The sequence below is a fragment of the Pseudocercospora fijiensis genome (genome assembly GCF_000340215.1).
Source record: "Pseudocercospora fijiensis CIRAD86 unplaced genomic scaffold MYCFIscaffold_1, whole genome shotgun sequence".
Taxonomy (NCBI): Eukaryota; Fungi; Ascomycota; class Dothideomycetes; order Mycosphaerellales; family Mycosphaerellaceae; genus Pseudocercospora; species Pseudocercospora fijiensis.
In genome coordinates, this window is record NW_006921532.1 from 4,543,668 (window position 1) to 4,570,331 (window position 26,664).

Sequence of the window (26,664 nt, forward strand, 5' to 3'; positions counted from 1 at the left end):
TAGCTTATCGGCGTGCGAAGTCAATTTGTTTGAGGTGTTGATTTTGAAAAGAATGGGCGGGGCTGGTCAGTCATGGCCAGTAGAATAGACAGCTTACTCTAGTTCTCAATCTGGTGCAGGAGTGTCAAGCGAGAACGACCAATGGTTGAGACACGCCGTCTCCGGTCGCCGTAGGGCGTTGGATCTTTTTTTTTTTTTTGGTTTCGCGGATAAGCACTGCAGCAAGGCTGGCCGGTTGAGCTCCCCACCATGCACCGTGCACTTCACTGCGCGCAGCATGAATATTTGCCCCGTCTCACACCGCAGCTGAACTCCTCCCGGCCTACACCAGAACGCTCCTCCTTCTCGTCCCAATCTCCCGTCGTTGTATACAGTCGACGACCAGCCTCCTTCTAAGTATCTCGTGTGCACGGCGGGGCTTGCACTGCCTTGACACGCGCTAAGGAGGCAGAGGCAGCTCGAAAAAGCCCTCCAGCCAACGCCCTCCACTCCCGGAACAACACCTCTCCAAGCCTTCGCAAAGACCATCCCTCACCAAAATGGGCGACTCTCTCGTGCACCAGGAGTATGGCCGCACTCGTGTGCAATGGCTTGCCTCCCTCAACACCGAATACCGCCCGCCCACGCAATTCCGCCGCACGAGTATCATCTGCACCATCGGTAAGAGAGCTTTCAAGCAGACGCCTGGAGCACCGTGCCGCTGACACCAGCTGATTGCAGGACCCAAGACCAACTCGCCAGAGAAGATCAACATGCTGCGCGCTGCTGGTCTGAACGTGGTCCGCATGAACTTCTCCCACGGCAGCTACGACTACCACCAGTCCGTCATCGACAATGCTCGCAAAGCTGAGCAGGGCCAAGCTGGACGTCCAGTGGCCATCGCCCTCGACACCAAGGGCCCCGAGATCCGCACGGGTAACACCCCCGGCGACGAGGACATCCCCATCTCTGCCGGCACCGAGATCAACATCACCACCGACGATCAATATGCTACTGCCTCCGACAACAAGAACATGTACCTGGACTACAAGAACATCACCAAGGTCATCGAGAAGGGCCGCATCATCTATGTGGACGACGGCGTTCTCGCCTTCGAGGTGCTCGACATCGTGGACGACAAGACTCTGCGATGCAGAGCCGTCAACAACGGCAAGATCAGCAGCAAGAAGGGTGTCAACCTGCCCAAGACCGACGTCGACCTCCCAGCTCTTTCGGAGAAGGACAAGGCCGATCTCAGGTTTGGTGTCAAGAACAACGTGGATATGGTCTTTGCATCCTTCATTCGCCGTGCCGAGGACATCACTGCCATCCGTGAGGTGCTCGGTGAGGAGGGCAAGGACATTCAGATCATTGCCAAGATCGAGAACCAACAGGGCGTGAACAACTTCGACGAGATCCTCAAGGTCACAGACGGTGTCATGGTGGCTCGTGGTGATTTGGGTATCGAGATCCCTCCAGCACAAGTCTTCATTGCCCAGAAAATGATGATCACAAAGTGCAACATTGCTGGCAAGCCAGTCATCTGTGCTACACAGATGCTTGAGAGCATGACTTACAACCCACGACCAACTCGTGCTGAGGTTTCCGACGTCGGCAATGCTGTTCTCGACGGAGCAGACTGCGTCATGCTGTCCGGCGAGACGGCCAAGGGTAATTATCCCAGAGAGGCTGTCACCATGATGCATGAGACCTGCCTGTTGGCAGAGATCGCTATCCCATACATCAACGCTTTCGACGAGCTGAAGCAGCTTGCTCCACGACCAGTTCCGACCACGGAGAATTGCTGCATGGCTGCTGTGTCTGCCTCTCTTGAGCAGAATGCCGGCGCTATTTTGGTGCTGACCACCTCGTAAGTCCCACCCCAGCGATTGCATTCACTGACCAGATGCTAAGGTTACCTCTCGCAGTGGTAACACCGCTCGTCTCATCTCCAAATACCGCCCAGTCTGCCCGATCATCATGGTCACTCGCAATGCTCGTGCATCTCGATACTCCCACCTTTACCGTGGCGTCTACCCCTTCCACTACGCTGTCGAGAAGCCAGACTTCAAGACCACCCCATGGCAAGAGGACGTTGATCGCCGTTTGAAGTGGGGCATCAATAATGCCATCAAGCTTGGTGTGCTGAAGAAGGGAGATCCAGTCATTTGTGTGCAAGGATGGAGAGGTGGTATGGGTCACACCAACACCATTCGTGTTGTCCCAGCGGAGGAGGATCTCGGCCTGGACCAGAACGCGTAGAATGGGTTCGGCAAACGGTCAGCGGCTGCCACTCCGGCTGCTGTGGAGATCCGGGGATTCGACTTCTTGCCGAGAGCTGCTCTGGCTGCCTAGGTGGCACAGAAGAGCTGAATGTAGCAGAATGAACTGTCAGCGGCCATGTTGACAACAAATTCGACAGCGCGTGATCATGTTGCAGTTGACGAGACGAATGAAACGAGCGTACTATAGAGGCGGCATGGGATAATGAGTACAACCTAGAATCACGCTTTCTATCACTCATGTGAGTGCGAGGCTTTCTTGCTTGTTTTACTGATATGCTTTGGAGTTATATAGCGGGAAAGATACCAACGGGCATGAGCCAAACAGCCCCAGCCTCTGCTACATACCGATTCATTTTCCAGCGTTACACGACTCAATTCCTCTCGAAGCGCAGCACGGTCGAGCAACTTGTCTTGCAATTCCTGTCTTCAAGATGTAAGGAGACGCAGCCTGGAAAGGATCAAGGTACTCCGGACAAAGTCCAGGAAAAAAAGGCCCGATGAACGACACGAATGGCGAGTTTAAGAGGCATCTGGCATGTTCACCAGCTGGGATCCACAAGATATCAGGCGGCATCCAGCAATCGGCAAAAAATACGCAGATCTGTGACAAGCTTGGGTACTCTCTAGCCATCTTACTACGGCGCCATACCTGGTATGTAATTCAAGGCATTTGCAAAGAATCTTCTCTCCATGTCGTACATCTGAGCATCATACCAGTACTGTATAGTCCAAGGCTCCGCCCGACTGGCATTTTCGAAACGGTGTGCTACAAGCTTTGCAATCGTCATGTCGTCTTCTGCTTTCAAGTATATGGATAGTTGCCTGCCTTTTATGTATGGAGGGTGTCCCATCTGACCATTCGCTGCGACTGGGAACTACTTCATGACCGAAATAATTTTTGGCCAGGTGCATGCATTGAAGCCTTGAGCTGCGCGGCCATCGACCCACAGAATTGGATTCGAGTGACAGACTTTACTTCCAGGAATTGATTGCGGCCTTGGCACAGGCATATTGAGGTCGACCCGGCAGAGATGACCGTCTCGTCGTGGTGGGAAAGCGTGATGGGACCGAGGAATGGACGCTGGTAGACATTTGCGATCGATCGCGGGAAGGAATTGCTGAGGGCCTTGTTCAGCTTTTCTACCAACCTTGAATTCTCTTCCTTTCGCAGTACAGATCTGGCACGTCCTGAGCAAGAGCTGCCCTGTGGTAAGTCCCTCATCACTGACCCGGCCGTGAAAGTGGCTTCCTTGCGCGACGACCGTTCGCCAAATTGCAACTTGAAGTCTCAGTGTTTACTTTACCTCCTTGTCCAGCGATCGATGATATTGCAGACACGGGATTACGCGATACGATCCTGATGTCGCGGAGGACGCGTTCCTGCGAGGCGTCACCGAGACTGGCGCAGCCTTGGTTCGCGTTTGCAAGGGCTCGGTCCCAAGATTGAGCCTTAGCCGGTATATGGCAGATTATTAGAGGAAACCCTTGCTGTGAACAGATGTGGATCTTGATGAACGCTGGACTGATCGCCGCGCGCATGTTGTTATAAAAATCGGCCTGTAGAGGAGAGATCAAATAATACATGCAGCTTCAATCAGGTATTGCAGCACAATCAGGCATCTCAGTTGGAGCCAACAGCACAGTCTTGGCTGGAAGTATTGGCTAACTTGGCCCCAAGAAACTGGAGGTCATGCTCCAAGGGGACCAGGATCAGCCTGATTCCCGAGATGCTTGTCCTTGGCATGCTGTGCATGCTTACGCGGAATTCCCTGGCCTTGTTGGGTACTTGCGCAGCCTCGCCAAGGATCTTGTATTGCCAATGCCCACGTCATCTTACTCTTTCTTCATTTGAGAGAAGCATAATGTACTGGATTGATTGTGCTATATCTTTTCACTGGTTGTTCATCGACTTGTGTTTGTTCAAGACATCTTGCACCAAATAGCTTCGTGAGAACACTTCATCTATCTGGCATCGACGAAAGCACAACGCTCTAAGAATCACTTCTACTAGCAGCAAATGACGATGCTACAAATGCCTAGATATACGCCGGAAACACCTTCCAGGCTCAAAATACAAATACCAGCGACCGAAATGTTAGACAGTCAAGTCGCCAGACCTAGAAGCAGAAGTTCTACAAGCTCAGCCAGCGTGGACCAAAATCGATCGATTGTGGAAGCATACTGTCTTGCCGGCAAAGTAAGCGCCAAACTTCGTCGAGAGGTCAACCGGCCAATTGGAAACTTGAGGCGCCTCGTGGGACATGTCAATGTCTTGGACGAAATTATGGACACCATTCACGATGACGAGATGGAATCCCAATCGGACTTTCCAGACTTCAGCGGTCTTGAAAGAGAGCAGTCCGACTCAAGCAGTATGACTCTTCGGTCGATGGATAACCATTGGACGGAAGAGGACTTTGAGATGCAAGATCCGGCAGCGTCCAGAGAGCGGGAGTCCAGTTGGGAGAAGCAAGTCAGAGAAATGCACGAAGCTCCACTGAGGCCTCCACCTCCACCACCGAAGCCGGCCGGACTTGTTTCATGAGCATCAAGTACACAGGTGAAACATTTTCGAATAGTCTGCACACCCTTTTTTAGTTTCGGACAGAAGAAAGGGCTCGTCAGGAATGGAGAGGACGCCTAGCTTCTCCAGGCGTGCACTGGATCTCCAATGCTCAATGCCACTCGGGCCGAATGCCGTCTTTATTACGGTGCTGAGATTTATCCGTGAAGTCGACCGGCTGGCGTTCGTTGGCACTGGCGCATGGGTACACCTTGCTCTGGGGCAACAGCCTTGTGGTCCTTTCCGGTCGGAGCTGGATTGAGGACAATGATCAAGAAAGAGGCAGAAAGGAGCGCGGTGGTTTGCGGTGGCTTCGTGTGCAGGTGCTGTCACGGACGAGGAAGCATCATTGTGCGAGTGCATAGTTCGCGATGAGCTCTAGCAGAGAAACGGGGTGCGAAAGGTGTATGATAGCTAGAGAAACGTGGTGCGAAAGGTGTATGATAGCTGTTTGTTTGATGATGAATTATTTTCTAACACGAACGTCAGACCTCGGTGAAGAACAGAGAGGATCTAGCCCAAATCGGACAAGCGTGTCGATGCGTGCAGAGTGCAGATTTGCGTCGCCGCCGCCGCCTCACTACTGGCCACATTCCACACTTAAGCTTTCTACTACGATTGGTGCACGGCACGCGGCATCCATTGACCTCGCCCCAGCATTTCGTCTGCCCTATCGTCATGGCGACTACCTGCGCAGAAGTGTGGCAATAATGGGAACGGACTTAGGCACATGCTCCGCTCGTGTCCCCCAGCAAACATGTATAGAACACTTCTTCTGTGCCACGTCGTGCCTCCCCGACCTCCCCTACCTACCCTACCTACCCTTTTCTCCCTTCATCCCTTCGAATATCCCTGCTTTGAGTTCGCTCACGCAAACATCTGGAGCAACTGACCCGACGCCTGCAGAAGCTCGGTTCAATGCCCCATTCTGCATCTCGAGATCCGTTTCAGCCTGCGACTCAGGCGCCTTGAGCGCAGCGCAGCAAAGTGACGAAGGCCAAAGCACTGCCAAAGGTTGAAAATTGAAAACAAACACCGACAGACTTCCTTCGAAGGCGTCGCTCACGTTCGGCTTGGCTCAAGATTCAAGTGTGCGGTAAGATCTCTGCGCGATCCAGGCCCGAGATCTCGACGACGCTCATACCTGCTCAACGTTTGCCAACCATGTCGGACGACAAGGTCGACGTCGAGGGCGGGAAGCCAAAACAAATACCGCATTTGCGACAAGTCCTTGATCAATCTGGTGTCACTCCAGACGTCGAGAACTGGCATTATGAGGGCTCTGGCACCGAAGACCACCCTTACGTCGTCGTCTGGGTACGATGATACCATGTCCTTCCTCTGCTCCTTACCCACAGCTAACAGCCATCCAGATTGATCAAGACCCAAGAAACCCGATGCTTTACTCCGAATTGAAGAAATGGAGCTTGACAATGCTGGTCGCGATGGCTACTTTGGCCGTCGCATTTGTGTCATCTGCCTTCTCTGGAGGCACCCGAGAAATTATTCGAGACTTCGGAGCCAGCCAGGAAGTCGTCACTTTAGGAGTGTCACTCTTCGTGTTGGGCTTCGCCATTGGACCTCTATTGTGGGCACCACTGTCTGAGCTCTTTGGACGACAGTATCTATACATCGGAACTTACCTTGGTCTGACAGCATTCAATGCCGGAGCGGCTGGATCTCAGAATATCTGGACGCTGATCATCTTGCGATTCTTCGCGGGAGCCATTGGCTCGAGCCCACTGACGAACGCCGGAGGTGTGATTGCCGATATGTTTCCAGCTCGCGAACGTGGTCTAGCGATGAGTTTGTTTGCCACAGCGCCGTTCATGGGACCAGTCATTGGGCCAATCGCGAGTCAATCGACCACTTTCCTCTGCGCTTATTTGCTGACTATGATTCCAGGTTGGAGGCTTCGTCGGAGAGACAATAGGTTGGCGCTGGATTCAAGGCGTGATGGCAATCTTCACAGGCGTCCTCTGGCTGATTGGCACAATTGCCATTCCTGAGACATATTCACCCGTCATCCTTCGCCAACGGGCCAAGAAGCTCAGCAAGCTTACCGGAAAGGTATACAGAAGTCGTGGTGACATCGAGCAAGGCCATACGACCATTCTAGAGGTGTTCAAGACTTCGCTTTCACGACCCTGGATCCTCCTCTTCCGCGAGCCCATTGTATTCCTGCTTTCCGTGTACATGGCCATCATTTACGGCACACTCTACATGTGCTTTGGAGCTTTCCCGATTGTATACCAGCAGTACAGAGGTTGGTCGCCAGGCATCGGTGGTCTCGCTTTCCTTGGCGTGGCTGTGGGAATGCTGATAGCTGTCGCATACAGCGTTTGGGACAATAAACGCTATGCAAAGATCAGCGACGAATACCAAGGATTTGCGCCTCCAGAGTCTCGCCTCCCGTTGTGTATGGTTGGCTCAATAGCCGTTCCGATTGGGCTGTTCTGGTTCGCCTGGACTAATTATCCAAGGTAAGTCTGCTACCAGGCAATCCCACGTATCGAAGGCAATCGCTAGCAGAGTAGATCGCTAAAGTGAAGCAGTATACACTGGATTGTCTCGATCATGGCTGGAGCGCCTTTCGGTTTCGGCATGGTCTTGATCTTTTTAGGGATCATGAACTATCTTATTGACTCCTACACCATCTTCGCTGCGTCGGTCCTCGCGGCGAATTCGGTCTTGCGGTCGTTATTTGGTGCCGCCTTCCCACTTTTCACGAGCCAGATGTTCGCGAACCTTGGAATCCACTGGGCTGCATCGATTCCTGCCTTACTGGCGCTCATCTGTGTTCCGTTTCCATTTCTATTCTGGAAATTTGGCGCCCGCATAAGAACCAAATGCAAGTACGCAGCTCAGAGCGAATCCTTCATGCGACAGATGATGAACCAGACATTATCGAAGCCACAGGAAGACGAAAATGCAGATCCTTTCTCCGAGGGTGAGACCACAGCAGCAGAGAACACAGATACGGACGAGAAGCCCCAGGATTCTGAGTCTCCCGTCGAGGGCAAGGAGTCCCGTCGACGGAGCAGGCGCGAGGAGGAAGAAGAAGAGGCGCGAAGAGAATCCATCATTGAGTCTGAAATCGGAGAAGATGATGAGCCTCGCTTTGCTCCAATCACAGCGAGCAAGTCTCGGACCGCTCAACCTGAGACGAGCTACGAACTTTCACCTTTCGATCTTGACCGGGTCAATACTCGGGAGAGCTTCAAGAGAAGCGCGAGTCGCAGCAGAGCGAATAGTCGATCGAGCTCAAAGAGTCGGAGGTAGACGACATGGTCAGCGTTTGATGTTTTGATAATTAGCGAGCGAGGAGTTCTGGCACGACGAGGAGGTCCTTGCAGTGATACGAACATGCCATAAAATGTACAGCGTAGTATTTAATCACAATAGCATCTGACGCTTGGCGCACTTGGTAAATGTCTCCTGTCCGTGAGTGCCCATGTAGCCAATCTCTCAATGGTGCGGGGAGGAAGTCTTGATCCGCAAAGAAGTTCGCTCTCGCTCGAAGCAGGTCATAGTATTGGTTTGGACCACTGGTCAAAGTAGATATCGCACTCGATCATGACGAGCATTTTTGGGTGCATGTCATGTGGCAGTCCGATGTGATCAAGCCAAATACGGAAACAGAAATTCCGTACCGCGCGACTCTCGCTCATGCTGCTGTGTGATACTGCTAACAATACAGTGGAGTGTACTTTCGACTGCTTCGAACTATGGGGTCCGAGACCAAAGTCATGTTCGAATTGTGGTGAAGGCTTTTTGGCTTGACGGGATATCTCTTTCAAAGGAACGAGGAAGGGACCGCGTGAAATTACACTTTCTTCTTGGTCTTCCTCTTCTGAGTGCCCCTGCCACTCGCATCCACGTCGCCGTTGCTCTCGACCGGAAACCCCCTTGGCGTTGGGCTGGCGAGCTCGTCTCTTTCGTCCCGGCTCGCATTTTTCACGTCGGCATCTCCAATGACCTCAATGCTGGAGGCAAGCCATTGCTGAAAAGGTTTTGCTACGAAGTATCCGTCCGCCGTAAACCACGTTGTGAAAGGAGTCTTGAGATGGAGTGTGCTCTCAGGAAAGCCGGGTTTTGTAGTCGTAACGTCGAGGTAGTAGGTCGGATCGTGTTTATTGGTTTTGGTGGAGATTGAGATCTGTTCAAAGTCAGAAAATATGTCTCGTGTGTAGGTTCCTTACTTGTCTCCTCACCTTCTTGCCGTCCTTGGCGCCTTCAAAAATCAAGCCCTTCTCTACGAACCACAGCCACAGCGTCAAGGCGCCATTGAGAAGTGTGTACACGGCAACTGCCCAGGCTGTGCCGGTCTTAGTTACCTCCCATCCAAACTTGTAGTCTGCAGCAAATGTCACTGCAGAAATTATGACCGCAGTATATCCAAGTGCCAGCCTTACGTCGAGCTTTGTGTTGTCTTGCTTGAAGTTCAGGCCTCGTAGATAGTTGCCCAGAGCATCATCGGTCGTGTTCTTGAGATCGTTCAGCGAGTATGGAGATACGCGTGAGTCGGCCATGCTGGGTGGCTATCGAGTCTGAGAACAATGGAGCAAATTCGTGATATTGTATCCTGCGGGTCTGCTTATTGCATTGTCGCAGAGAGTTCCGTTTATATTTGGACTCGATGTTAGTTCAGGACAGCTGTAGCTCGCGCGACCCTGGATGAGGCTGAGATGATGCGTCTTGGCGTGATCGGCGGGCACGGCAGCTCCCCCCCGTCGCTCACGTGAAGACGCTAGAGCATCTCCAAGATGCGCACGACATTCACAGCTTTCGAATAGTGCGGCAACAGACAACAACCATGGCCGCGCCAGTGGAACAGCAGATCCATAGGGATCCTGCCCTCTTGTATGTCCGCTCAAACATCTCCTGCTTTCTCAACCAGAACGTCGACTGATGCAATAGTCCAGCTACTGGATCCTCCTGCCCATCACAATAGTCATGATCTTGACTGGCATACTCCGACACTACCTCTCCACCTTGCTCCAGACCACGCCAAAGAAACAGCCTCTCGCCAAGATCCGCGAAATGCGTTCACGTTTGCGCATGCAGACTCTCCGCGCGAACTATGCCCAAGTCTCGAAATCGGCATTCGATAAGCGGAAAGAGTATTTCATCGAGGAAGTAAAAGAAGGCAAATTCCTGGCGGATCCGGAGAACCGAGGCAAGCCTCCAGCAAATCCTCTCACAGATCCGGGCGCCATGGACGGAATGATGGGCATGATGAAAGGTAATATGGTTATGATGGTTCCGCAGAGCTTGATTATGGGATGGATCAATGCATTCTTCTCGGGTTACGTGATCAGTGAGTGTTCAGCGCAAATAAGTAACAGCAGCCAGGTCTCAGGAACTAACAATGCTCCAGTGAAACTCCCCTTCCCATTAACACCTCAGTTCAAGCAAATGCTGCAAGCCGGGGTCGGAACTAGAGACTTGGACGTGAGGTGGGTGTCTAGCTTGAGCTGGTACTTTCTCACGCTCTTTGGCCTTCAGCCGGTTTACAACTTCATCCTGGGTAGCAACAATGCTGCCGATCAGGTGACGCAGCAGATGGCGCAGGCGCAGATGGGCCAGAACCCTATGGGTGGGCAGGAGGATCCAGACAAGATTTTCAAGGCGGAGATTGAGAATTTAGAGGTCATTGAGCACCGTTATATCCTAGACGGCATAGAAGATAGACTTCTGGCTAAGCTCGGTGCGGATGTATAGAGCCAGAATCAATGTCGGAGTGTACACAGACCCGTTCGTTCCTTCATGATTCTGAATGCACAGTTGAGAGACGTGTAGAAACTTGGTTCTGGCCTGAGTGGGAAACGCGGGTAAATGCAAAGAGTTCCAGGCCGCTATTTTCGATTGAGAGCACCGCCCTTACTCTTTGCAATCAAAGTCGAGTTCTGCACATTGCTTCATAATGCATGTGGCTGATCTATGCTCCATCCCTTGGTATCTTTTTGAACATGCTATTCACGAAACGCCAGCCTTTCCAACCCATGAATGACTACTTCTTGCTCATTGAACAGCTTGCATCTGACCTTCAAACATATCATCAATACCATCTTGGTCCTCGTCAACTTCATCCTCCTCACTCTCAATCTCCTCATCACCTTCATCTTCCTCCTCAAACCCTGTCTCGATAGCCCTTGAGCGCAATCTGTCCTTCATTTCCTCGCGTCGTTCTTCCTGCCACCGCATTAGAGCCGCACTCGCGTGGACGCGGAAGCCATATATGCGGGGCTCGTAGCGTCTCTGTGTCTTCTGCGGCAGCAAAGCCGGATAGACCTGGAAGAGGATATTGTGGAAACTAGTGCCGAAATACGCGCCGTCTATTGAGTTGTGCCGAGAGGATTTAGGATTGTAGATGTCTTCACATTTGGCGCAATAGAGCTTGACATTTGACGTGTTCGCAATATCATGCTGTCCCATTGGCAGCAAGTGTTGCGATTCGCAAATGACTCGCGGGCACTTTCCGAAGACGCCTTGTTTGAACTTCTCCATCTAAACTACGCATGAGCATGAGCTGACGGACACAAGGAAGGGAAGGACGTACCATTTTTGCCAGGCCTCTCGTAGTAACGACGTAGCGTGCGTGGACAAGACCGTACAAGTGTCTTGCACTCTTCTCGATCTGTTCTCGCATATCGTCGTCCACTTCCATGTCGAATACATCCGTGACCAGATCCAGTGCATATTGGTAGTACTGTACTTCCGTGTTCAAGCCGGTCAGGTTGAAACGATCTGTGAGATAGTCCTCATCGATCTCGCAGAAGTATTCATTGCCGCGAGAGGATATAAACTGTGAATTTTGGTTAGCTATTGGTCGACAGATCAGGAAAGACCTCCGTAGCACGTGTTTCCGCCAGTACAGCGGGATGGACTCGCTTGGGGAGGATGATGATGAAATATTGTGAGGGCGTTCGCGGAAGGCCAGCATGAGATCTTGTTCGAGAGCAGAGGGAAGTTGAAAGTAAAGCTCAGTGGGAAGGATTGGAGAAAAGCAATGTTGAAGACGGACTCTCAAATATGCTGGCTCGATGAGAATGGTTTGCTCATGCTCTCGAGAAGGGTGTCGGCGCAAGAAGGTGTCTTCTGGCATGCACGACAATGGGAATTTAGGAAGCAACACTCACCCAGTCCCTCCAGTAACTGGTATAGTCGCTGTCGGTGTCGCTCGCAAAATCGTCCATGCTCGGGTCTTTCCTCCAATATTTCAGTTCAGTTTGATGTTGCAGGTCCTGTTCGCAGGCAGTCAGAGCGAGGCACAGTCGAGGGCGAGGTCGAGGTCGAAGGAGACGTATGTGTTTTGGCAATAGTGAAGTCGTGACAAGGCCAGATCAGATTCCCCCCTCCCCGTCACTCTTGAAGCCACACCAGCCACGTGTGTTTGCGGGGCGTGGGCGTGTGCGTGGCGACATGGAGCTTCAACGAGACTTCCAATCCCTGCAGGACAGAGCTTCTGGTAAATAAATACGTGTGGTTGTTCGCATCGCCTATGTTGCGCTTCTGTGGTTCGGCCTACTCATATTGATGGGTCGCAGATTACACACCACGATTCAACGAACGACATGAGCTTGACTCCCCTCCCACGCCGATTGCGACCACCTTGAGGTGCCATGTACTGGCCCGTCGGAGCGCCGAATGTCTTTTCCCTGACAAAGCATGCGATTGCTGCCGCGAAGACCACATCCTCCAATGATGGTCTAGAAGCACCGTTGAGCGAAAGCTCGACCGACCTGGGCGACGATACCAAGGGCGAAACTAAGACAGAACGCAACAAGTCCCGCAGACAAGATGGTGGAATTGAGGGCAAGGGGATGCATACACCCGCCAATGATGAGATAATAGATGCGAAGATCTCACGCAGTGGCAATATCTTCATTACCTTGACGGCAACCTCCTTGGTGGTGTGGCAGACCAGACCAACCGTGGCTTTGGCCATCGTTCAGCGATCACAGCAATCCCTCAAAGCCTATGGCCAGAGCACGGCGTTGCTGCTGAGGTCAGATGCTCTGCTGATAGTTGTCCAGACAGCTCTCGGCTATCTGATCACATATTCTATGTCCACAGATCCCAACACCAAGGTATACCAGACACCTCTTCCAGAGACCAATAGGCACGTGCGACGACCGAGCACCGATGGTTACAGCAACCTCAGAAAGCAGAGCACCATCACAGCTGCAAACACACCGGCGGAAGGAGATGGCATTCGTGAGATCAATGTGCGTTTTCGCATGGTTATACGCATCGATGCCGGCATTGGCAAGGCTGTCGCGCTGGACGACGAGTTGGTCGTTGCAACAAAAAAGCCGGCCGCGCTGCAGTGCATTCGATGGATCGCAGAAAGCGGGTCTTCGCAGACCAGCACGGAGCTCGTGAGCCGCATGGAGTGGATTGGTAAAAAGGTGGCGGTGACAGATATTGTTCATGATCGGCCCATGAACCTGTTCACGTGGATCACGAACGACGGCGCGGCATACGCTGTTCAGCGATGCATCACAACTGGTGCGGATGCCGAAGGGCCAAAAGGCCTTTTTCAAGGCTTCTGCTTCCGAGATGCCGAAGGTATCAATGAAGCTGCAGTCAAGGTAGCCATAAATGCCCGCTTCTCCCTTATCGCTGTTGGAACTGCCATCGGACTCATTGACGTGTACACCGTCAAAGACTATACCGGCAATATCCCACTTTCCCACAAGATACGTCTGCCTGTGGGCCCGAGCACTACGGGAAAATTGACCGCGCTGATATATTCGCCGGATGGATATTGTTTATTTGCAGGTTACGAAAAAGGCTGGGCACTGTGGACTGTGTACGGCAAACCTTGTGCAAACACTTTCAGCGCGGACTCCGTGCAGTCTGAGAACAACGATGAGCGATGGCTGCGCGGCATCAAGTCTGCTTTCTGGGTTGGTGGTGGCTCTGAGCTTGCTTTGCTCCCGGTATCTGACGATCGGCTGTGGTTTCTCGATATGGCCAGGAACGCTTTGGCAGGGTGTTTCTCGCCTTCGAACATATCACGAGGTCTGCTGCATTCCACTAATAGCGTGATGCTCTATAAAGGCCATGATGTGCCCGACGTGACTTCTCTGCCTTCGGATATCTCGCTTTGGCAGACCATTCAAGTACCGCATCACTATCTGGCCCATCAATGGCCCATCAAATCTGCAGTGGTATCTCCGGATGGACACTACATAGCGGTTGCTGGCAAGCGAGGACTCGCGCATTATAGTGTCGCGAGCGGAAGATGGAGAACGTTTGACGATCCCCAGGCGGAGCAAGAGTTTGCAGTCAGAGGCGGCATGTGCTGGCATCATCATATCCTAATCGCTTCAGTGGAGGCCAACGGTCGATATGAAGTGCGACTTTATTCTCGAGAAAAGGCACTGGATTTTGCCCACGTCCAACACACTGAAAAGCTGTCTCATGCTGCAATCTCGACCATCGTTTCCGGCGCAGACTCACTCCTGGTATATACATATGGCAACATCCTGCTACACTATATTATCGTCATGGGAGGATCGAGCCCGAAACTGGTTCAAGTCGGCCAAATAGGGTTTCATGGTATCATCCGGGCTCCACCGCGTGTGCGGACTATCAGCTGGATACTACCGGAAGACCAGCTGGAGCACGGTGACCCTTCCCAGGACGTTGCTACGGCATCTGTCCTCTTCTTAGTAGATGGTAAACTCGTCCTCCTCCAGCCAGCCACGAATGAGTATGGCGACCTGAAATACGATATGCGCGTGATCGTGCAGAACATCGAATTTTACATGCTGCTGCGTGACCAGCCTATCACGGTCGCCTCCTTGGAAGGCGGTAATGAGGGCACAGACACACCTCCTGCAAACGGTCTGTCTTTGGACGATCCTACAGGTCACAGCCTACGTGACTCACTGTGGTACTTCGACGGGAGCGGCTTCCACGTCTGGTCTGATATCCAGGACGTCCTGGCTCGCGCTCCTGCTGAACTCGGCCGAGAGCTACCTTCGGCAGTGGCGGTCCCGCTCGACTTCTCCCCTGTATCTGCAGTAGTTGGTAAAGGCATCGTTTCTGGCATCGAGGCTGATCTTGTTCAGAGAAGAGACGTGAACTTCAGCTTCTTCAGACATGCGCCCAGGACTCAGCTCTTCCTGCCCCAGCTACTCCGTTACCATTTGACCGAATTCAACTCGCCGGCGGCTTTGCATTTGTCAAAGTCATATCAGCATCTACCTTACTTTGCGCACGCTCTAGAGGTCCTTCTGCATGACGTGCTTGATGCCGAAGTTGACACTCCGCCGGTGCCGCCCGAAACAGCACTGCTTCCAACCGTCCTCTCATTCCTCTCCTCTTTCAGCTTCTACTTGGACGTTGTTTGCAATTGTACGCGCAAGACCGAGCTGCGAAGCTGGCAGACACTGTTCTCGTACCTGCCCCCGGTCATCGAGCTATTTCAGCAATCTTTGCTCAACGGGAAGCTCAACACTGCGGCAGGGTATTTGCTAGTACTGCATGCTTTCGAAGAGGGCTCTTTTCAAGTCCATGAGTTTGCTTTACTCTTGCAGAGGGCCTCGGAGGAAAACGACTGGGAGCTTTGTAGGGAGTTGTCGCGCTTCCTGGTCGGTATTGATGCTTCTGGCAAAACTTTGGCTTCTGCATTGGCTGCGGCAGGACTTAGAGATGCCCCAAATGGCAAGAAGGAGGACGCTTCGAGGATTGAAGATGTTCAGCGCCAAAGCGGCTCACCGAATCACCGTGGTGCACAGGATTGGCAACGTCGGAGATCTCAGACGCAGGTTAACGGGCAATGGCGAGGGGACTACTTCTCTCTGGAACAACGGCTGATCAATGAGCCTGACGTCAAGACAGATACGAATCTCATGGGTTCAGATGCGTGAACAACATTATGCAGCTCTCGTATTGCAACCTTACGATAGGGCTGCATGCGATCTCTTGCTGCGTTGGTGCTCCAGGCTATGCGCCAAGCTGCCAGCCGTAAAATGTGAAGGGGTCGCACACGCAAATCGGGATCGCGTCAGCTCTCGTTAAAACTTGCTCTTCTCTCGAGCCAGCGCACACGCATCCCTGCCGCACATCTTCAATCGGCATTGCACCGCCTCAAAGGCCGACCGCTTCTTCGACCGAGCCTTGCAGCCAACATTGACCACACACGGAGCTCTTCCAGCGGTGACTGCAGTATGGCTATTGGGGCGCATTCACGCCATGTGGGCCGTTGCCGAGGCTGCCTGGTTGTTACACGAGCCCTTGAGCCGTTGCAGAGCACTTTCCCAGCTGAACAGGTTCATCTTCAAGCACTCAACCACCAACCTTGCCGCCCATATTAGCGTCATACTTATCAGTCGGACGTGGCTCCTCCTATCTAACGTCTTCTATAATGGCTTCTCCACAGAATGCGACCGAAATACTGATGTTGCCTCCGTATGCTAATCCAGGATCTCGGATCAATCCTGTGCTTCGCAGAGATTCGCCGCTCAGCAGTGCTTCACTCGCAACATCTGATTCAGAGCCGTCTTCAGACAGCACAAGGACGTCAATAGAATCCAAGGAAGGTCCAGGGCGTTCTCAATCACGCCAGAATCCATCTCTCCCAGCTTTACCCAAAGTCCCGAGTGGCAACAAGAAGAATGGTCAAGCCAGCAGCAATAAGTCTCTTCGATTTTTCGTGGTGGACCATCCGACGAAACTCAAAGACCGGACCCAAATGCGCGAGAATCGCAAGCATGTAATGCATGACTACCTAGACAAGGAACGACGCAAACCAATGAGCCATGACATCAGGGTTGCTGGTTCCGGCACGGCCAGAAAACGAAAGCGAGTAGAAGGAGTCCTCCCTTGTCCGCGAGAGTCCTTCGCAACAGCCACAAGTACAAGTCACGCTCCCATCCAAGACATGCGCGGCGGAATGAAGGCTCAGGAAGGCATGCAATCACTCAACACCCGGGAATCGCAACATAGCGAGCTTAATATCAAAGCAATGCGACCTAATGTGACCGCCGGTCAGATCAGATTTGTAGATGACGAGGCGCCGCTAGTCCACGGTATTTCAGGAGGGTTTAACAACTCGAGGTATTTGCGAGCAATACCAGAGAGCATACCTCCCCTCCTAGGTGACCCGCGATCGGCTTTGGGCTCAAATCTGCAACCGTTTAGTAGCTGTTGGCCAGCTTTACAGGACCCGTCTTTGAATGTCGAAGAGTTGAAATGGAGCTGTAGTCGCAAATTCGGTAGCCGGGGCATTGCTAGAGATTGGGTACCCACGTTGCTCAAAAGCAGGCATGCGTTTCTCAGCACTATCTGTATCTCTGCTTCCCATGACGATATCATGCGACGAGGACTGCAAACCCCTCAGGAACGGGCACCCTTCGGATCAGAGCAACGTATGAAGGTCAGATCAGAAGTGCTACAATTGATCAACCAAGCATTAGCGGACCCTCAAATGCAGACAGCGGACGCAACACTTGTGGCGGTGTTGCACGTCCTCAACAGCGAGATCATGGGCTGCGACGATTCCATCATGCGCATTCATCAAGAAGGCCTGCATAACCTGGTCCGTCAGAGAGGTGGACTTGATCGTCTTGGCGTTGATGGCCAACTGGCTTCAATCCTGACGATTACCATGTACATGATCTCTGCTCTTCGCGAAACCGAACCCCATGCAGACTTTATCAAGTATGGCTCGCAAAAAAGGACGAAGCCAGCGAACAACCAGAATCAGCTTCCAGAGTCTCCGGTCTATTGTCGCCCCTCTGGCTTTCTCACCATCAAGCGGTCCATATCGCAGAGCAGTCCAACGTACAATTTGCTTGAAAGCCTGCGACAACTGACACACGCCTTCGTGCGGAGTACGGCCTCACATCATGTGACGCCGCTAACGCCGGTGGATATGCGAGCAGCGTGGGATCAGGATCCGGCCACAATTGTCTCGCTGAAAGACAATATCTTTGCATTCCCCTCTTGCGAAAATATCGCGGATTCTTTCCACAGCATGAGTGACAAGTACACTTACGAGTCCTTACGTACAGTGGCACTTGTCTACGCCCACGCTCTAGCCGAAGAAATACCACTTTCCAAAGCCGCCTCGCAACTGGCAATGATGAATCATACAAAGGTAACATCACTACCAGTATATCCCATCAGCGAGAACGCGGCATCGACACAAAAGGATGAAATGAGCTGGCACCTTCTCATCAAAGCAGCCTTGATAAGGACCAACTTGAGCGACTGTTGGGGCCACATGGCAGGAGTGCTATTCTGGATGTCTTTAATTGCCGGCGCCTGTGCGAATCCAGACTCACCTTCCAACAAGCCCCGGCGCGAGCTTTCTCCCGAAGAGGAAGAAGGTCGTAAATGGCTTGCTGCCATTGCAGTCAGATGTAGTATTGTGCTCAGCTTTGAGTACGGAGGTGCTATACTCGAAACGCTCAAAAGAATGGTCGGGATTGAGCAGGCTTTGGCGAAAGCAGAGGCTGAGAGAGGAGCGCTCGGGGAGTGGTTTTCACGCGAAGATGTGGTTTATGGACCAACGATGAACACACATGGTGGGACGGAGGGAGGATCGTGTGGAACGGCGCAACAATCGTATGCGTCGAATACCTTTGCGGATTTTGCCCACGATTTCTTGAGCGATTTTATGTGATCGATAGATGTGTCGATAGCTCGACCAGCGTTGCTAATTCACGCTTGCACGGACGTTTTGGTATTGTCTATGATTTTGAAAATCTCCCAGCTGCAAGGGCCCTGGTGGTTTGGTAGAAGTTGTGAGCATGAAAGATGTTCTTCCGTTATCGAATGCCTAGGAACCTCCCCGGGAAGATCAGGCGAAAATGCCTTGCTTCTATCTTCGTGGTCAAAGCTTGCCCAGATCATTGGCGCGAGTCCACTGTAGCTCGGAAGAAGAATTGTTCAAAGACGCAACCCTCTGGTCTATTCGTTGTCATTGCGCAGCACAAGTTAGGTAGACTCGGCAGCGGCTTCTTGGTATTCGGGGTCTACGAAGCGACCAAGCAGTGCATGCTCACACGCAGACTTTGCGATATTGCTGGATGCGTTGCGGATTGAGTCTTACAAGAGCCGAGATATGACTGATCGGCTCATAACTTCCGGCTGTATGAGATGATCCTCTGGGCGAGATCCTCCACTCCAACTTCCTCTTTGATACTCAAACGACGCGATTGCAGTTCCACTGCCTTTCGATCCTTCCATGCTTTGCCGAGTATGACTATGAAGGGATAGCCAATCAAGTCTGCATCGTTGAGCTTCCAGCCTAGGGGTCTTTCTCGATCGTCAATTACAGCATCAAACTCCATTGTTCCCGACATTTCCCGGAGGTGATGCATGACATAGTCGTACAGTTCGACCACTTCATCTGCTGAACTACTGCCCGTGCCGACCAGCACCATCGCGAATGGAGCAATAACGACAGGCCAATTCAAGCCCTTGGCGTCCGCGAGCATTGTGGCCATTGCTCCGACTAATCGGGAGACGCCGACACCGTGACAGCCCATCTCAATGGCGATGGTTTCGTTGCTGGCGTCTTTGATCGTCGCTTCCAGTGGTTCACTATATCGTGAGCCGAGATGGAAGGTGTGGCCTATCTCGATGGCTTGATGTAATTGAAGGGCCCTAGATCCACAATCTGGACACGGGTCATTTTCTCGAGCTTTTGTGAGGAGGAATGGTGCTTCTGCAATTCTCGGCGGCTCCGAACCAGAGTAATCAACGTCAGGAAGATAGCACTGGGACTCAGATATCCTAGGGTCACGAATGTGGATGCAATGCTCTTGACGGGCATCGAGCCACATCTGAGCATCAGCATTGCTCGTCTCAATATTTGGATGAAGTCTCTTGATAGCATGCAAGTTCAGCTCACAGTCTTGAGGATAGTACACCTTCAAGATCGAGTCAACACGGCCGCCAGCAGTCCGCGCGGACGCGTCAAGAGTGTAGGCGGCCTCATACTTCGACCAAGCTTGACCATAGATCTGCTCAAATTGTGCGGCTTCTTCTTCAGACCGCGGCTTTGGTAACTTCTTTTCCAGCTTACGGAGGATGGGACCAGCCCATATAGCGAGATCATGCTTGACGTCTAGAGGCTCTGACGTTGCGTCGTGCTTGCCGACGTAAAGCTCCTCATTTACAGACATTCTGCAAGCGCTGCATTTGATGACTGTGTCTTCGCCTCTCTGAGACGCGAAGTGGTACTCGTGGCTGTGGTTGCCACCCATATTACCAGAATCCGCAGTCGCCACCAGATATGGAAGGTTCAGCTGGTCAAAGAAGGCCTTGTACGCCTTCTGCACAGCTTGATATGTCTCCATAGCATGTTCCTCGGTCAAGTCAAAAGTGTAGAGATCTTTCATGATGAACTCCCTGCCTCGAAGTAATCCTTGCCTGGGGCGGGCCTCGTCCCGGTATTTCCTCGACACTTGATACAGCCGGAGCGGCAGGTCTTTGTAAGACTGTACGGCATGCTTGACAATGTTGGTGATTTCTTCCTCGTGCGTTGGAGCGAGCAAGTGTTTTGCATTCTTTCGGTCAGTCAAGTGGAAGAGCTCTGAGTTTCGGCCCTGGAGCCGTCCAGATTTTCGCCATAACTCTTGCGACGAGAGAGAAGACAATGCAACCTTGGAGGCACCGAGGCTCTGCATGTGCTTGTCGATCAGCGTCTCCACCTTGTTCAGCACTCGCAATCCGAGCGGAAGAATGTGAAAGATTCCAGGCTGTGCTTGGCGTAGGAATCCAGCTCGGACGAGAAGGTCGTGGCCATCTTCATGCGCATCCCCAGACGATGGCTTCTTTTTGCTTTGAGTGGGAGTCCAAAAGGTGGTCAATCGGTTGCGAGTATCGGACTGGTGAAGTCATTAATGTAATGAAGTGGCAGGGCAGGCGTAGAAGCGATACGATACTGACATGGAGAGCGCGTCGCTGAAACCACCCTTGAATACTTGAGGCCCTGCTCAATGGCATCTCAAGCACTACGTGCAAATTTTTATGAAGCCGAAGTCGATGCCACTCGAGCAGTCTTCAATGCGACGAGCCAATCCATCGTTCTACTCAGGCAGCAGTTCTGTCAATGGTACTCGCGTTTTTGAGTTTGGAGCTGCCGAGATATCGCCGTCGCAGCGCCGACTGGGGAACATTTTCTCTGGCGAGTCCCAAGCACGAATACAACCACACATGCCGTCGCCATGAGCACGAAACGAAAATCGTTCGGCGACCAAGGCCGGCCGCACAAGAAGCCCAAGCCGAATCATGGCAGCGGCAGCGGCAGCGGCAGCAAGAGAGTCGGCCAGCCCACACTCATATTCGCAGCAAGACCCGACTGGCACGCCGCAGAGTTACCATCGCTCGAAGAAAAGGAGATTGTGTCTCTGCCGCCACAACAGACGATCGACGAGCTGTACCAGTACGCGACTGCTCTGCTCGAGGCAGAGAACAAGGCCTACAATGACTCCCACCTCACCGGCTCGTCTTCGCACAAATTCCTGTCTACCATCATGGCTTCAGGTACCCTCGAGGACAAAATATCGGCCTTGACGCTTCTGGTACAAGAATCGCCTCTGCATACAACGAAAGCTTTCGAAAACCTCCTGGGCTTGTCAAAGAAGAAGAGCAGGAATCAAGCGTTGCAGGCCTTGGCGGCATTGAAGGACTTGCTAGGGCAAGGTGTCGTCTTACCAGGAGATCGCAAGCTACGCCCTTTTGCCAAACAACCTGGGCTTCTCGCAGTCCTACAAGGGAAGTCTGTGCGTTGGCAACGTGGAGATGCGCTGCCAAATGGTTTGCAGAAGACTCATCTTCTTGTATGGGCTTTCGAAGACTGGCTAAAGAAGAGGTACTTTGAACTGCTAGGGATTCTGGAAACGTGGTGCAGTGATGAAATCGAATACTCCAGGAGCCGTGCTATTACCTATGTCTTTGAACTGCTGAAGGATAAGCCGGAGCAGGAAGAGAATCTGCTGCGATTACTTGTGAACAAGTTGGGAGATACAGAGCGAAAAATCGCATCGCGAGCCTCGTATCTGCTTTTGCAGCTCGAAAATACACATCCAGCAATGAAGACAATCATTACGAACAGTATTGAAGCAGACTCGTTATTCAGACCTGGCCAGAGCGATCATGCGAAATACTATGCCATTATCACCCTCAATCAAACGATCCTCAGTCAAAAGGAGGAAGAGCTGGCAAACAGGCTCCTGGATATATACTTCTCTCTGTTCGTGCAGTTGCTGAAGCCAGTGGAGAAGGATCGACCAACAGTGAAGGCAAATGCTAAAGCTCCCCATCAAGGCGGAGGCGGCAAAGCAGGCAAAATGGCGGCCAAGAAGCGGAAGGCCGAGGAGCGAAGTGAAGAATCTGCGACACAGCTCCACGACAAGATGGTTGCACAGGTACTGGCCGGAGTAAATCGAGCGTTCCCTTTCGCTGACACCAGCGACCCAACATTCGAGCAGCAACTTGACACCATCTTCCGTGTAGCTCACGCCTCAAACTTTAATACCAGCATTCAGGCCTTGATCCTGCTACAACAAATATCGTCAAGGAAGCATTTCGGCGCGGAACGATTCTACAAGACACTCTACGAGAGCTTGTTAGACCCAAGGCTCTTCTCGAGCAGCAAACAGGTCATGTACCTCAACCTGCTGTACAAGAGCTTGAAAGCGGATCTCAACGCGAAGCGTGTGCAAGCATTCGTGAAAAGGCTCCTACAAGTCATAACAATGCATGAACCGCCATTTGCATGCGGAGTGCTTTACCTGATAAGCGAGCTGGAAAACACGTTCCCCAGCATCCGCAAAATGTTGACAGAGCCTGAACTCGCAGACGAAGACGAAGAAGAGCATTTCGTAGATGTTCCAGAAGGTGGGCAGAGCCTCGAACAAGAGCAAGCAACTCCAGCTAGAAAAGTCGCCTACGATCCGAGAAAACGAGATCCAGAGTATTCAAATGCCGAGCGCACCTCGCTGTGGGATATTCTTCCACTGTTGCGACACTTCCATCCATCTGTCGCACTCTTTGCAGAGGCTGTTTTCGGTACGAAGAAGATGCCGCCAAAGCCGGACCCGACACAGCATACCCTGATGCATTTCCTCGACCGATTCGTGTATCGTAAACCCAAGACGAAGCAAGATAAGACGCATGGCGCTTCTATCATGCAACCGTTGGTTGGTAGCAATGCTGCCGATCTCTTGGTCAAGCCAGGCGAGGCCGTCACTCGACAAGCGCCACTCAACTCTGATTCTTTCTGGGCGAAGAAGGTGGAAGATGTTGCTGCGGATGAAGTTTTCTTCCATTCCTACTTCAATGCTGCAGACAACAAGAAGCGCAAGGTTGGAGAGAAGAGAGGGAAGATGTCTCAAGAGTCTGTTGACAGTGATAGCGATGCAGGAGAGGATGAGATCTGGCAGGCCATTGCGAATTCGAGACCAGAAGTTGAGGGACCAGATTCCGACGACGACCTCAGCATGGCAGACTTGGAATCTGCTTATTCCAAGAGTGATGGATCTGAGTCGGGTATTGACCTTGGTGGGAATGAAGACGAGCCTGTTCAAGATTCATTCGCAGAGATGGATGGAATGGACGGCAGCGATATGGAAGACATACCCGACTTCGATGACGAGGAAGCAATGCTTGGATCAGATGATGAGGTACCATTAGGCTTGCCGGAGGAAAGCTTGGAAGTGACGGACAAGACGACACGGAACAAGAAGAAGCGACAGGAGCGGAAGCGTCTGCGCGATATGCCTGTTTTTGCGTCAGCAGACGATTACGCACGTCTACTTGGTGACGATGAGGGTATGTAAATAGCACAGACAAATGCGCCGCATTGGCTGCGTGGGTCGCGCTTGTGAAAACGGCTTGCTGCCTTGCCACCTAAAATTAGCCACACCTCTCGCCAGCTCTTACACATCATCACGGTTGTAACGAAGAAGCAGGGCCACCCGATGCGATCACTTTGACCTGGCCAAGATGCACTTCAGCAGATGAGAAAACGGGATCGAAGAACTCTGGCCAATGGTCACTTCTCCATCAAGGAAGGCGTCCACGAGGTTCAGTTACTGAGCAGCGATCCTGCGATGGGACTGAAATGCCATACAACTACTTTCCGACCGTCTTTGTTGACACAAACGCAATGCCCCATTTCACGATCGTCTTGAAGCTGTTGAATGTCCCGACATTTCTCGGCCAATGAAGCCTGAACGCAGAGTGTAGGAGCATATCATCCCGTAAAGTTCTTAGGCTGTGATGTTAAAGTCGTTTGACCACCATAAGCCTTGAATTTACAGACCCAGCTTCCACAAGCCATCTCCAACATAGTGTCCGTTCTCAATGGCTGGGCCCTTCTTTTTCTCCTTCATCTCTTTGGTGCTCTGCTTCAATACCCCGACCATACACGCATTTTCCTTGCCTTCGGCGTCCACGACAACAACCTCCCCAGCTTCAATCTCTTTTCCTCCATTAGCCCACTGCTCACTCTCTGGCCCACCGGGCAATCTTCCGCCAGGACTCGTCAGTCCCGGCGTCATCAGCGTAGCTCCTGACAGCACAAATCTTATACCACCGCGATCTATTCGTACGTGCTGGAAGCACTGCGGGTATTGGTGTATTACTCGCAGATGTGGAATGATCGGATCGTCCATGTGTTGCCAGAAAAGAGGCTTGTCGCCCAGAGAGTAGAGTGAGACGCGATCTGGGAGTTTGACCAAGTCTAATTGCTCTTTCTTCGGAAGGATCGCCTCAATGTATGGCTCGATGAGTGGGTAGGTCTCGATGATGTTTTCGCGGATTTTGCGCTGGACGGAGGATTTCACTTTGGACTTCGCGCCCGGCGAGAATCTGGTTGAGAGTGTGAGCGTGTAGGCAAGGAGCATGAGGTTCGGACACGTACTGACTCCTTTTTGAACATCTTGAAGGTCGAGTCTGCCCGCTCAATGTATGAGCACGCAACAGTGTATGTAGCTTTCAACTAACTGTTTGCATGTGATGTCGAACCACCTGCGACCCCACCCCACCCTGCCCCGCCATCCATACGCTTGGCTACGGAGGCCCGTAGATACCAAGAAGCCAAACCAGGGTGGGCTATTCTCACCGCCTTTACTACCTAATTCTTCATGTTTGACCTTAAGGACTCGCACTACACTCGCTATTGACTCGCATAATAGCTCCACGTGTTGATTTAGAGCTATAGAGGGCCTAATTAATCTCTTAAGTCGAGAGGGATACTACGAAGGAAGCAATCCTATAATACCTTCTATAGGAGACCGGTTATTAGATATCTATGCGTACGCTTATACGAAGGCTCTAGGAGTGGAATATCTAGTATAACCGTTATACTAACTAGCGAGTTAACGATGTCGAGTAACTTAAGATTCGAGTCGCTTATACCTTCTACGTTCTACGGTTAACTAATAAAGAGGCGGTTAAAATACTATAGGCGGATAGATTTAATATTAGCTAGCGGAGATATCAACGGATACGTTAAGAGCTTAGATTAAAGAAGTTAATAGACCGGTATTTATAAGCACGAGCGGAAGAGGAGATAGCGGAGGTTTTACGAGAAGAGCTTAATAAGTCTCTAGTAGAGTCTTTTAGCCGAAGGCACCTATATACCTATATTAGGTCCAAATACAATATCGTTAGCAGAGACAGGCTATATCGTATAGCTTGCTTGCTAAATCCTAAAGGCCTACGAGTCCGCCGCGAGCGGGTACGAGAGCACTATAGTATAGTTCGGATACTAGGCCCTAGATACGCAATATTAATAGATGCTTACTATAAATTCGAGCATTAGGGTATATAGATATATGCAGCTATTAATGTCTACTCGCGTTATATTGTCTAGATCTATATAGGCATTACTAGCCGGACAGCTGTCTCTATACTCGCTTAGTACGTTGCAACTATTAAGAATAGTAGTGTAATGCTATAGATTATCCGATTAGACCGTAGAGCGGAGACGATTCTAGCCGCGGACGCTTACTATAGGACTCGCCTTGCGACTCGTACTAAGGCGGAATCGGAGGAACCGCTACCTGCCTTCTAGGATTGCTTTAAATACGGCACTAGCAAGATAAACTAGCGGATTGAGTTATAGTAGCGGTAGCAAGTACCCGCTATAGATAGCTAGAGGAGCTATTTCTACGAGTTGCTACGCGAGTCACTATACGATACTAATTTATTATCCGACCGGATTGCCTTCCTTACGATCTATATACTAATTATACGTAATAAAGTCCTCGAGTTTGTTTACCTCTAGAATAGCTATCGTATTCGGAAGCAGGCTAGGCGACTATATATTGTATTAGGCATTCCGTATATTCTATACTATTATCTAGAGCTTAGCGGGCATTCTTATTAAGGTATTCCTATACTAGACGGCGTACTTAATAATATCGAGCAAGACCTTTAAGAATTCGGTATATATTAGTTCTAGACTCGCTATAGACTCGCCGCAAACTCGCTAATATACTTGCTCCTAGATCTTAAAGCCTACCTACCCGAGGTTACGCTTACTTAGTATTAGGTAGCATTATAGGCTTATAACTTCTCGTATCTAGTTAGTAGCAGCGAGAATAATAGCGATAGAGAGCGCGTTTACCGCTCTATATACTTACTTCTTCGACGGCTAGTTACGGAGCATATAGCTATAGGGGAAGAGCCGGAACTAGTAGAATTAGACAAGCTATTAGCAGCTCGTAATTAGATGTCAGCAACGGCTCGGTACTAGGAGGCGCTTGCAAACCCCGATGCTAGATTAATTGAGTTTGAAAATAATATAGTTTAATCGGCGATCTACGAGCCGGCCGCGAGTATATAGCGAGTCGATTA

At 51.5% G+C, this 26,664-nt stretch overlaps 11 protein-coding genes across 11 annotated transcripts; 6 read left to right on the plus strand and 5 right to left on the minus strand.

The window, feature by feature from the left end:
- The first annotated feature begins 327 nt into the window (after positions 1-327).
- Positions 328-2,611, plus strand: MYCFIDRAFT_209751 (pyruvate kinase). The gene is made up of 3 exons (XM_007923178.1): positions 328-660; positions 721-1,849; positions 1,908-2,611. Exons 1-3 carry the CDS (start codon positions 540-542, stop codon positions 2,239-2,241), a joined length of 1,584 nt encoding a protein of 527 aa, XP_007921369.1. The 5' UTR covers positions 328-539; the 3' UTR covers positions 2,242-2,611.
- A 3,027-nt stretch (positions 2,612-5,638) lies between these two features.
- MYCFIDRAFT_159481 (uncharacterized protein) lies at positions 5,639-8,255 on the plus strand. The gene is made up of 4 exons (XM_007923179.1): positions 5,639-6,144; positions 6,201-6,684; positions 6,740-7,310; positions 7,383-8,255. Exons 1-4 carry the CDS (start codon positions 5,992-5,994, stop codon positions 8,107-8,109), a joined length of 1,935 nt encoding a protein of 644 aa, XP_007921370.1. The 5' UTR covers positions 5,639-5,991; the 3' UTR covers positions 8,110-8,255.
- A 524-nt stretch (positions 8,256-8,779) lies between these two features.
- MYCFIDRAFT_101625 (uncharacterized protein) lies at positions 8,780-9,356 on the minus strand (the record flags this gene model as incomplete). The annotated part of the gene is made up of 2 exons (XM_007923180.1): positions 8,780-8,986; positions 9,042-9,356. Coding segments are annotated over 2 exons (522 nt in total), but the record flags the coding sequence as incomplete, so codon positions are not given.
- Positions 9,357-9,643: 287 nt separating this feature from the next.
- MYCFIDRAFT_127649 (uncharacterized protein) lies at positions 9,644-10,551 on the plus strand (the record flags this gene model as incomplete). Its single annotated transcript, XM_007923181.1, has 2 exons — positions 9,644-9,690; positions 9,753-10,551. 2 exons carry the CDS (start codon positions 9,644-9,646, stop codon positions 10,549-10,551), a joined length of 846 nt encoding a protein of 281 aa, XP_007921372.1.
- A 300-nt stretch (positions 10,552-10,851) lies between these two features.
- On the minus strand, positions 10,852-12,026 carry MYCFIDRAFT_184995 (casein kinase II, beta subunit; the record flags this gene model as incomplete). The annotated part of the gene is made up of 4 exons (XM_007923182.1): positions 10,852-10,874; positions 10,947-11,337; positions 11,390-11,635; positions 11,970-12,026. The coding sequence occupies 4 exons, from the start codon at positions 12,024-12,026 to the stop codon at positions 10,852-10,854; spliced, it is 717 nt and encodes a 238-aa protein (XP_007921373.1).
- Positions 12,027-12,452: 426 nt separating this feature from the next.
- On the plus strand, positions 12,453-15,713 carry MYCFIDRAFT_213218 (uncharacterized protein; the record flags this gene model as incomplete). Its single annotated transcript, XM_007923183.1, has 1 exon — positions 12,453-15,713. The coding sequence occupies one exon, from the start codon at positions 12,453-12,455 to the stop codon at positions 15,711-15,713; it is 3,261 nt and encodes a 1,086-aa protein (XP_007921374.1).
- A 141-nt stretch (positions 15,714-15,854) lies between these two features.
- Positions 15,855-16,740, minus strand: MYCFIDRAFT_209754 (uncharacterized protein). The gene has a single exon (XM_007923184.1). The coding sequence runs from the start codon at positions 16,029-16,031 to the stop codon at positions 15,861-15,863; it is 171 nt and encodes a 56-aa protein (XP_007921375.1). The 5' UTR covers positions 16,032-16,740; the 3' UTR covers positions 15,855-15,860.
- On the plus strand, positions 15,855-18,524 carry MYCFIDRAFT_86047 (uncharacterized protein). Its single transcript, XM_007922456.1, has one exon. The coding sequence runs from the start codon at positions 16,211-16,213 to the stop codon at positions 18,470-18,472; it is 2,262 nt and encodes a 753-aa protein (XP_007920647.1). The 5' UTR covers positions 15,855-16,210; the 3' UTR covers positions 18,473-18,524.
- Positions 18,525-18,926: 402 nt separating this feature from the next.
- On the minus strand, positions 18,927-20,330 carry MYCFIDRAFT_201468 (uncharacterized protein; the record flags this gene model as incomplete). Its single annotated transcript, XM_007923185.1, has 1 exon — positions 18,927-20,330. The coding sequence occupies exon 1, from the start codon at positions 20,193-20,195 to the stop codon at positions 18,927-18,929; it is 1,269 nt and encodes a 422-aa protein (XP_007921376.1). The 5' UTR covers positions 20,196-20,330.
- Positions 20,331-21,023: 693 nt separating this feature from the next.
- On the plus strand, positions 21,024-23,711 carry MYCFIDRAFT_148908 (uncharacterized protein; the record flags this gene model as incomplete). The annotated part of the gene is made up of 1 exon (XM_007923186.1): positions 21,024-23,711. The coding sequence occupies one exon, from the start codon at positions 21,024-21,026 to the stop codon at positions 23,637-23,639; it is 2,616 nt and encodes an 871-aa protein (XP_007921377.1). The 3' UTR covers positions 23,640-23,711.
- Positions 23,712-23,863: 152 nt separating this feature from the next.
- MYCFIDRAFT_70426 (uncharacterized protein) lies at positions 23,864-24,780 on the minus strand. The gene is made up of 2 exons (XM_007922109.1): positions 24,729-24,780; positions 23,864-24,672 (listed from the first exon to the last, which is right to left on the minus strand). The coding sequence occupies exons 1-2, from the start codon at positions 24,740-24,742 to the stop codon at positions 24,117-24,119; spliced, it is 570 nt and encodes a 189-aa protein (XP_007920300.1). The 5' UTR covers positions 24,743-24,780; the 3' UTR covers positions 23,864-24,116.
- Positions 24,781-26,664: the final 1,884 nt, after the last annotated feature.

What these genes read in the sequence shown, in the direction of transcription:
- MYCFIDRAFT_209754 (XM_007923184.1), bottom strand. Translation starts at nt 16,031, where the DNA reads ATGCGCCCCAATAGCCATACTGCAGTCACCGCTGGAAGAGCTCCGTGT.
- MYCFIDRAFT_86047 (XM_007922456.1), top strand. Translation starts at nt 16,211, where the DNA reads ATGGCTTCTCCACAGAATGCGACCGAAATACTGATGTTGCCTCCGTAT.
- MYCFIDRAFT_209751 (XM_007923178.1), top strand. Translation starts at nt 540, where the DNA reads ATGGGCGACTCTCTCGTGCACCAGGAGTATGGCCGCACTCGTGTGCAA. An exon ending in GAGTATCATCTGCACCATCG is followed by an intron (nt 661 to 720) that starts GTAAGAGAGCTT and finishes AGCTGATTGCAG; the next exon opens with GACCCAAGACCAACTCGCCA. An exon ending in ATTTTGGTGCTGACCACCTC is followed by an intron (nt 1,850 to 1,907) that starts GTAAGTCCCACC and finishes TACCTCTCGCAG; the next exon opens with TGGTAACACCGCTCGTCTCA.
- MYCFIDRAFT_159481 (XM_007923179.1), top strand. Translation starts at nt 5,992, where the DNA reads ATGTCGGACGACAAGGTCGACGTCGAGGGCGGGAAGCCAAAACAAATA. An exon ending in ACCCTTACGTCGTCGTCTGG is followed by an intron (nt 6,145 to 6,200) that starts GTACGATGATAC and finishes ACAGCCATCCAG; the next exon opens with ATTGATCAAGACCCAAGAAA. An exon ending in AGTCATTGGGCCAATCGCGA is followed by an intron (nt 6,685 to 6,739) that starts GTCAATCGACCA and finishes TCCAGGTTGGAG; the next exon opens with GCTTCGTCGGAGAGACAATA.